We start from the raw sequence: 9,069 nt of genomic DNA on the forward strand, positions 1-9,069 counted from the left end.
TGCCATGAATGAAGAAATGCAGTCCCTTCATCAGAATCATATATGGAAATTGGCCAATCTCCCGAAGGGAAAGAAAGCAATTGGGTGCAAATGGGTATTTGCAAAGAAAGAAGGATTTCCTAACCAAGAAGATGTTCGCTACAAAGCAAGATTGGTGGCCAAATGATATGCTCAAAAGGAGGGAATTGATTACAATGAAGTATTTTCTCCAGTTGTAAAACATTTATCCATTAGAATTATGTTGTCTTTGGTAGCACAATTGGATTTGGAACTAGTTCTAATGGATGTAAAAACTGCATTTTTACATGGAAACTTGGAGGAGAAAATCTACATGACTCAGCCAGAAGGATTCAAAGTTGCTGGAAAAGAAAATATGGTATGCAAACTTGAAAAATCGTTGTACGGATTGAAACAATCTTCTAGACAATGGTACAAGCGATTTGACAAGTTTATGTTGCGGCAAGGGTACAAGAGAAGCAAATACGATCATTGTGTGTATTTGCGTAAACTTAATGATGGTTCCTTTGTATATCTTCTCCTATATGTTGATGATATGTTGATAACTTCCAAGAATTCGGAAGAAATTAATAAGTTGAAGATTCAACTGAAGGAGGAGTTCGAGATGAAGGATCTGGGTGAGGCAAAGAAAATTCTTGGCATGGAGATAATAAGAGATAGACGTTCAAAGAAACTCTGTTTATCTCAGAAAGAATATTTGAAGAGAGTACTACAGCGTTTTGGCATAGATAAGAAGACTAAGCCAATTAGTACGCCACTTGCTCCCCATTTTAAGCTAAGTACTACTATGTCGCCAAAGGATGAAACTGAACAGGAGTATATGTCAAGGGTACCATACGCAAATGTTGTTGGTAGCTTGATGTATGCAATGGTTTGTACGAGACCTAACATTTCACAAGCCGTTGGAGTTATTAGCAGATATATGCATAATCCAGGAAAGGAGCATTGGCAAGCTGTGAAATGGATTCTACGGTATATTCATAGTACTGTAGATGTTGGGTTGGTTTTTGAGCAGGAAGGCAATCGGTCTGTAGTTGGATATTGTGACTCAGATTTTGCTGGTGATCTGGACAAACGAAGGTCAACTACTGGTTATGTGTTTACTTTTGCAAAGGCACCAGTTAGTTGGAAGTCTACTTTGCAGTCAACAGTTGCTTTGTCTACAACAGAGGCAGAGTACATGGCTATTACAGAGGCTGTGAAGGAGGCAATTTGGCTTCAGGGGTTGCTAAAGGAGCTTGGTATTGAACAAAAAAATATTATAATTTTTTGTGATAGTCAAAGTGTTATTCAATTAGCGAAGAACCAAGTTTATCATGCAAGGACGAAGCACATTGATGTTCGGTATCATTTCGTACTAGAAATCATAGAAGAAGGTGGAGTCACGGTGAAGAAAATTCATACTACGGAGAACCCTGCTGATATGCTGACAAAAGTGGTGACTGCGATCAAGTTTCAACATTGTTTGGATTTGATCAACATTGTTGAACACTAAAGAGAGAAAATTGAAGATGTGGAATTTTGCCAAGGTGGAGATTTGTTGAAATTGTCAAAAGTCCCACATCGGTGGATGACAATTTTGAATGGGAATTTCACCCTATAAAAGGAGGCCTAATGTTTAGGATTTAAACACACCTCTCATTTGCCTTTTTATCTTCTTAAGGCATTTGTATCTTCTCTCTTTAGTATTATTTCACTTGTAATTTTGGAGTGGAATAAAATATTGATTGTGTCCGAGGAAGTAGGCAAAATTGGCTGAACCTCGTAAATTCTGGTGTTCTTTTATTGTTGTCTTATTATCTTGTTTATTATTTAGTGATTGTCATAATTTTTGATATAATAGTTGTGACTCATTCACACTATATACATTTGGCTAAAGCAACACTTACCACAATCAGCAAATGTTTTAGAAAGAAATGATACATAGTACCAGTCTAGGAGAACACCAAAAAGTGAGGTACAGAACTTGTGGAGCTGAGTGACGTGGTGGAATTAGACCCTGCGAAAAAAATAGTATACTATTTAATATTAAAAGTGCATATTGTTCGAGTATTTCGATTACTTTTATTAAGAGAAAACATTAACCTAAGGAAACAGAAATGCAAAACTCAGTAAACTTTTTCAAATAAAGATTTGCAGATCCAGAAACATACAGAGAAATTAGAGAATACAAGTATCCATGCATATATTGTAGTCCGCACTGAACTGTGGGTTGAACCCATAAATTTTATTTATTTCTAAACAAAAGCTAGCCTCCTGTTCAAACTTGTCCTCTTCCACTTAACTCATGAATAAGCTCATTTAACGCTTGCCATGATGTTCCCCCGTCTTTGACTGCATTAATGGCTGCTTCACAAATCTCCTTCACTTTCTTCTTTGCCTCTTTACCTTTCTCTCCTTCCATTAATTCCCTTATCGGCTTTTCCAAACCTTCCCACTTCACGAACCCTCTCACTGACCCATCGCAAGTCTCGACCCTTAGTCCAATCTTGATTTCCTCCACTACCATCCTTGCATTTAGGTGTTGCTCCGCCATCATTGGCCATGCTAGTATTGGCACCTCTGCGCATATGCTCTCTATTACCGAGTTCCAACCGCAGTGACTTAAGAAACCTTGAACGCTCCCGTGGCTCAAGATTTGTCTTTGATCAACCCACTCTGCAACCACCAGTCCCCTGTTTTTTACTCTGTTTTCGAACTCTTCATTGGGTTCACTTATAGCGCTTCTCCTGACTACCCAAAAAAAGTTAACTTCAGATTTCTCCAACCCAATTTTGATTTCCTTGAATTGTTCAGGAGATAGTTCAGCTTGTGACCCGAATGCAACATACAAAACTGGCTTCCCCTGTTCTAACATTTCATCAAGCCATTTGATGTATGAAGGCTTCTCCTGTTGTTCTTTTGGTGGTTCGACCGCTGCACAAAATGGTCCGACGCACACTTTTCTAGGACTAGATGTACGGTTACAGTAGTCTACATAAATAGATTCAAGCTCGTAAAAGCTGTTCACAAGTAGACCATAGCTTTTAGAGGTTGCTATGATTGCCTCCGTGGTGAACTCGAAAATGGGACCCTTTGGTTCACGCTCTCTGAAGGGAAAATCAAAATCATTTCTAGTGAGTTTAATCGAAGGGAAATTAGGGACTGCAAAAGGCTCGTCGTCGGACGCTTCTGTGTGAAGAACTGAAGCAGCTGAATGCGATATGGCCGAGGAAAATGCGCTCATGCCGTAATAAGCTATTCTTGGGATACCAAATTTATTTGCAGAGTCTAAAGTCCACCCGAGGAAGCCATCAGTGACCATGAAAGTAACTGGCGGAAGAGATTCTAAGGCTTGTTCGAACTGGGGTTTCATAGATTTGGTGGCGTTAGCAAAGGTAACAAAAAGTGACATGGAAGGAAGTTTATCAGTACTTTCCACACCTGGGGGAATTCCTTCTATATTTTCAGGAAAAGGGATGTCGATGATATTTATGTTTGTGTTAGAAAGAGATTTGGAGAAGAAAGGGCGATTTGCAGGAGTGGTGAAAATGGTGATGGCAATTTTGCGATTGAGAAGAATGCGAGCAAGGTCGAAGATGGGAATTGTGTGGCCTTTGGACATGAAAGGGAACAGAACAACATGAATACAAGGAGGAGAAGCCATTTTTCTGCACTCTTGCTCCTCGGCTTCTTGATGTTTTCAGACTTTGGAATCGTCGTGTACATAAATGAATCCAACAATATACTCCCCCCTTTCAGTTTTTATAGCAAGCAATCCAAAAACAATGACATATTTTGGAAAAGCTTTTTTTAGTATTTTTTTTCAATTTTCACTTAGCAACAATCTTGTACAATCACGTAAATGTTACGAAATATTTAAAAATCATAAATATTAAAAGTTTTATACCCACATAAACACACACACACATATATATATATATATATATATATATATATATATATATATATATATATATATATATATATATATATATATATATATATACTAGTTTTTGGACACCACGTGCGTTGTACATGTATCCTTAATTTTATCAATACAATTTTTAAAAAATGATTTAATTGTTTAAAAGTATACATGAGTTGGATGAGTAACATGAAATTTTAATGCAACATTATTTGACATATTCTCTATGAAGTTGAGGCCGGTTATTGTAGTATGACAATGTGTAATGAAATTAATTTTGACGTTGTTAGGTCCAAACATGCAATACAATCGTATCGCGCTCCTAATATTTTATTTTGAAACGATATATGTTTTATTCTCACGTTAAACTGGTACGTCATGACCAGAACTCTTGACATCTATGTAATTTTTAATTCACAGTTTGTACATACATGACACATACTGTAACGACCCGACTTGTCGTTTTAAGATTTTACGTTCCGTTCGGTGGCTTAAGGTCTCGAGCAACTTTGAAATGTGTATAATGACTTACGAGGGTGGTCAAGTTTGGTTTTCGGATGATTCAGGATTTAATTGAAAGAACAATTCTTGTTTTGGAAGCTTAAGTTGAAATGATTGATTGGATGGTGAATTATGTGTAAAAGACCCCAAAATAGAGTTTTGATGATTTCAATAGTTTCGTATGGTGATTTTGGACTTAGGAGCGTGTCCGAATTTTTTTTTGGAAGTCCGTAGTGAAATTTTGCTTGAAATGGTGAAAGTTGAATTTTTGGGAAGTTTAACCGGGGAGTTGACTTTTTGATATCGGAGTCAGAATTCAGTTCTGAAAATTTTCATAGATTCGTTATGTCATTTATGACTTGTGTGCAAAATTTGAGGTCAATCGAAATTGATTTGATAGGTTTCGGCATCGAATGTAGAAGTTGGAAATTCTTAAGTTCCTTAAGCTTGAATTGGGGGTATGATTCGTAGTTTTAGCGTTGTTTTATGTGATTTGGGGTTTCAACTAAGTTTGTATGATATGTTAAGACTTGTTGGTGTATTGGGTTGAGGTCCTGTCACGACCCAAAATACATTAAAAGGCCGTGATTGCGCCTAACACTGCTGTTAGGCAAGCGAACCATAATTAATTAACTTAATTACTCATTTTAGTATTTTTTTAATCGAAAGTTCCTTCAATTAAATAGTAAAGATATAACTCATAGAGTAATTGATAATTATTTTAGCAACTAAATTACTAAACAACCCATAACCACTCCCAAAATCCTGTGTCACAAGTGCATGAGCATTAACTAGAGGGTAAAATAAAATACAGCATCTGTCCGGAATACAAATTAGACAGAAAAATATAAATAACTCTGAAGGATACCCTGTTGGCTGCGGATCGTAATATAGAATGCAGCTCACCTAAGTCGCCGCATTTTAACCACACCTTTGCATCCCAAGGCCGCTAGACATATCTGTACCTGCACAAAAATGTGTAGCAAGCGTAGCACGAGTACGTATACAACGTGTACCCAATAAGTATCAAGCCTAATCTCGAAGAAGTAGTGACGAGAGGTCGACTTTGACACTCACTAAGGATCAATAATTTCATAATAGAATATAATTAATTAAACATGATTTTTAGGTGAACAACAATAATTTTTCCTAACAAGCATAAATAATTAATTCATTAAATTTCAATAATTTTCAGCTTATCAATTAGCTTCACAAGCTGCAATTAAAATATCAAAGTATCGAAATGAATTAATTTTTAATTTATCAATTAGCTTCACAAGCTGCAATTAAAATATCAAAGTATCATGTAATTGTTATTATTAGGCACGATTTCTGCCGAGGTCATACGGCCCGATCCAGAGTGGCGTGTACACTGCTGAGGGACGTGCGGCGCGATCCATAGATGCATCTATACTGCCGAGGCGTTCGTCCCGCTCTATAAGAAAGGAAGATATTTTCTTATGAACCTCCGGAATGAGAAGTTAGTATAATGTTAACACGTAGGATGTTCAATCTCTATTAACAATTTAACAATTTATATAAAATTCAAGTATACGAAGTTTCGATCTTTTACTATTTCCTCTAACAATTTACAATATAATTTCAGTAATTTAATTAAATAAAAGGAGAAATTATCACAAGTAATTCATGATTTTAGTACTAAACTACCCGGACATAGCATAATTAATAGCTACGCACGGACTCTCGTCACCTCGTGCGTACGTAACCCCCACAATTAGCAACAATTATTATTGTAAATCGCCTATGGGGTAAATTTCCCCTTACAAGGTTAGGCAAGAGACTTACCTTGTCTCAAAGCCCATTTTCCGATCACAACACCGCGTAAACAATTCCCAATTCGGAGCCGAAAAATACAAAACTATCCAAATATTATATAAAATAATTAATACATGTTCGAAAATTTGAAATTAGACTATCAAATAAATTACCCTATCCAAAAATGGTAAGTTTCTAAAATTCACTCCGGGCTCACGTGCCCAGATTCCAGAAATGTTTGGAGGAAAACATTACCCATAATCTCAAGAGCTCAAATATACAATTTTTATCCAATTCCATAACCATTTTCGTGGTTAAAATCTCATTTTTGTCAAAACCTAGGTTTTTCATCTAAACCCTTGATTTTTAAGATTTACAGGTTATAATCTACCCATAATCTATATATTTAATTCAAAGTATGTCGAATTAACTTACTTAAGTTTCTAGTTGAAATCCTCTCTCAAAAAGCTCCAAAATCGCCCAAAACTGGAGGAAATATGGGCTAAAAATGACTGAGCCTCGTTCCCTTTAAACCATTCTGCTCAACAGCATTTTCGCACCTGCGGCTCTCAAGCCGCTTCTGTGTCTCCACATCTGCAGAAATTCCCTCGCAGATGCGGCTTTCCCTTAGCCAGCTTTTCTCGCACCTGCGGTCAGCGGCTCGCTTCTGCGGTCTATAAGCCGCACCTGCACCTTCCTCCGCACCTGCGTTTCACCCCTTCGCACCTGCGCCTTCACAGGTTCGGTTCCTTTTATGCATCTACTGTGCCCAGCGACCCCTCCTCTTCTTTGGTCCTGCGGTTCGTGGCTCGCACCTGCGGCTGCCCATGCGCAGGTGCGGTTACACCAGAAGCTAGGAGCTTCAGCAGTCCTTTCCAAGTCCAAACTTGGTCCGAGCCTCGTCCGGTTAACACCCGAGGCTCCCGGTGCCCGGTCCGAATATACCAACAAGTTTGAAATCATAACACGGACTTTCTCGAACCCTCGGAACATGTAAAACAATATCAAAACTAAGAATCATACCCCAAACCAAATTGATTCAACTTAGAAATTTTAAATTCTCAAACTTACTCCGAACGCGCCGAAACATATTTAAACTACTTGGAATGACACTAAATTTTGTGTGCAAGTCTTAAATCACCATACGGAACTATTCCCAGGCTCGGAATTCCAAACGGACTTCAGTTACTCCAAAACCTACTCAAAACCAAATATAAAGAACCTTAAACCTTTAAATAGTTAATTTTCACTATTAAGCGCCGAAACGCTCCCTGGTTGTCCAAAATCCGATTCGAACATACGCCTAAGTCTAAAATCATCATACGAACCTATTGGAACCGTCAAATTCCGATCTCGTGGTCATTTTCTAAAAATGTTGACCGAAGTCAAACTTGCCCTTTTAAAGCTAAACCAAGGAACTGAGTGTTTCGATTTCAACCCGAACACTTCCAAATCCCGAACCAACCATCCGTGCAAATCATAAATTAGTAAAAGTACATACGAGGAGTCTTATTTAGGGGAACGAGATTCTAACAGTCAAAACAACCGGTTGGGTCGTTACATTCTCTCCCACTTAAATATACGTTCGTCCTCGAACGTGCTAAGAACTGCTCCGGAGTTTGCTGAAATCATTGTTTAGCCCCTCGTGCGCCTAACCGTGCTACCACAACTCAGCTGAGCACATTAGCCCAAGCAAATCTGAAGATCCTCCCCTTTATTTAGGCAAATAAGCCTTAGAGCCAAATTCCAACATCCGAAATTCTCTACTAGGCCTGTTTCCAACATACGAACACCGTTTCAATCACTACACAATGTACCACTACATGATTGTATACTCTCACTGAATTCACACCATGCACCACATTATTTACATGGCCACAATAACATCCTCTGACAATAATAGCCGAAATTCCACGAATCTGATGCTCATAACACACCTAATGACACATATATATGTCCCGTTCCAACTCTTGCAATACTGTCACGATGGAAGAGATGTGTAGAAATTCATAACTAACTTCATAGTCAACAAATCATTTAGTCCCTTCTCCTGACAGGAACTATTAACTCATTATGAACCAAATAACGATATTTGCTCTTTAACATGCCTCATATAAACCCGTTCGCACTGATCCCAGGTCCAAAAACCTCTCCTAACCCAGTACAAGTCGTTCCGGTAATAAGCCACAACAATCACTACCAAAAGTCTCATATGATGCAACCATGTTCCAACAAGCCACAAACTCGAATGTGATACATAAGGAAAAACGAACTCTGGAAAGAACTACTCTACCCACGTAGCAATTTAAGCAACCGAAAAGGTGTTATGAACCTTCCTCAGAACATGAGAAACAAGACATGCAAGTATAAATATGGGGAACTATACTCAACATCATACTGTTGCGGCGTGCACCCCAATCCACACATGATACCGTTGCGGCGTGCAACCCGATCCAAACAACATACCCATGGCGGCGTGCCACCCGACTCATACATGACAATAAATAGGGAAGTACCCATCAAGCCAAAATGCTTATACCAGTTTCAAATTGGATCAAGGAGAGCCTACAATCATTTTTCAAGTCGAGCTACACTTAGAATTTCGCCTAGACAAACATTCAGGGCAAGTTCTAGACTTATTGGTACGGAACTTGGACTTGCAATCTAATACCTCACCTCTCAAGCTACTGGATTGTTAAAGAGAATAGAGTCGAGGGCCCACAACAACCCTAGCTGAGATTAAAAATCACAAATGGCTCAAAAAAAGCCACTCGATGATTGTTTTAGTCAACACAAGAGTCTAAAGGTCACAACTAGAGCTATTCTTTGCCAATCAACTTGTTTCTAACCATAAGGTCGAAGGTAAA

General features: G+C 38.2%; 1 protein-coding gene across 1 annotated transcript; it reads right to left on the bottom strand.

Moving 5' to 3' along the window:
• Positions 1–1,803: 1,803 nt before the first annotated feature.
• Positions 1,804–3,826, bottom strand: LOC107786771 (UDP-glycosyltransferase 90A1). The gene is made up of 2 exons (XM_075234418.1): positions 2,172–3,826; positions 1,804–2,017 (listed from the first exon to the last, which is right to left on the bottom strand). The coding sequence occupies exon 1, from the start codon at positions 3,662–3,664 to the stop codon at positions 2,279–2,281; it is 1,386 nt and encodes a 461-aa protein (XP_075090519.1). The 5' UTR covers positions 3,665–3,826; the 3' UTR covers positions 1,804–2,017; positions 2,172–2,278.
• Positions 3,827–9,069: the final 5,243 nt, after the last annotated feature.

The sequence above is a fragment of the Nicotiana tabacum genome, chromosome 17, assembly GCF_000715075.1.
Source record: "Nicotiana tabacum cultivar K326 chromosome 17, ASM71507v2, whole genome shotgun sequence".
Lineage (NCBI taxonomy): Eukaryota > Viridiplantae > Streptophyta > Magnoliopsida > Solanales > Solanaceae > Nicotiana > Nicotiana tabacum.

Coding starts and splice junctions, on each gene's coding strand:
- LOC107786771 (XM_075234418.1), bottom strand. CDS start 3,664: ATGGCTTCTCCTCCTTGTATTCATGTTGTTCTGTTCCCTTTCATGTCC.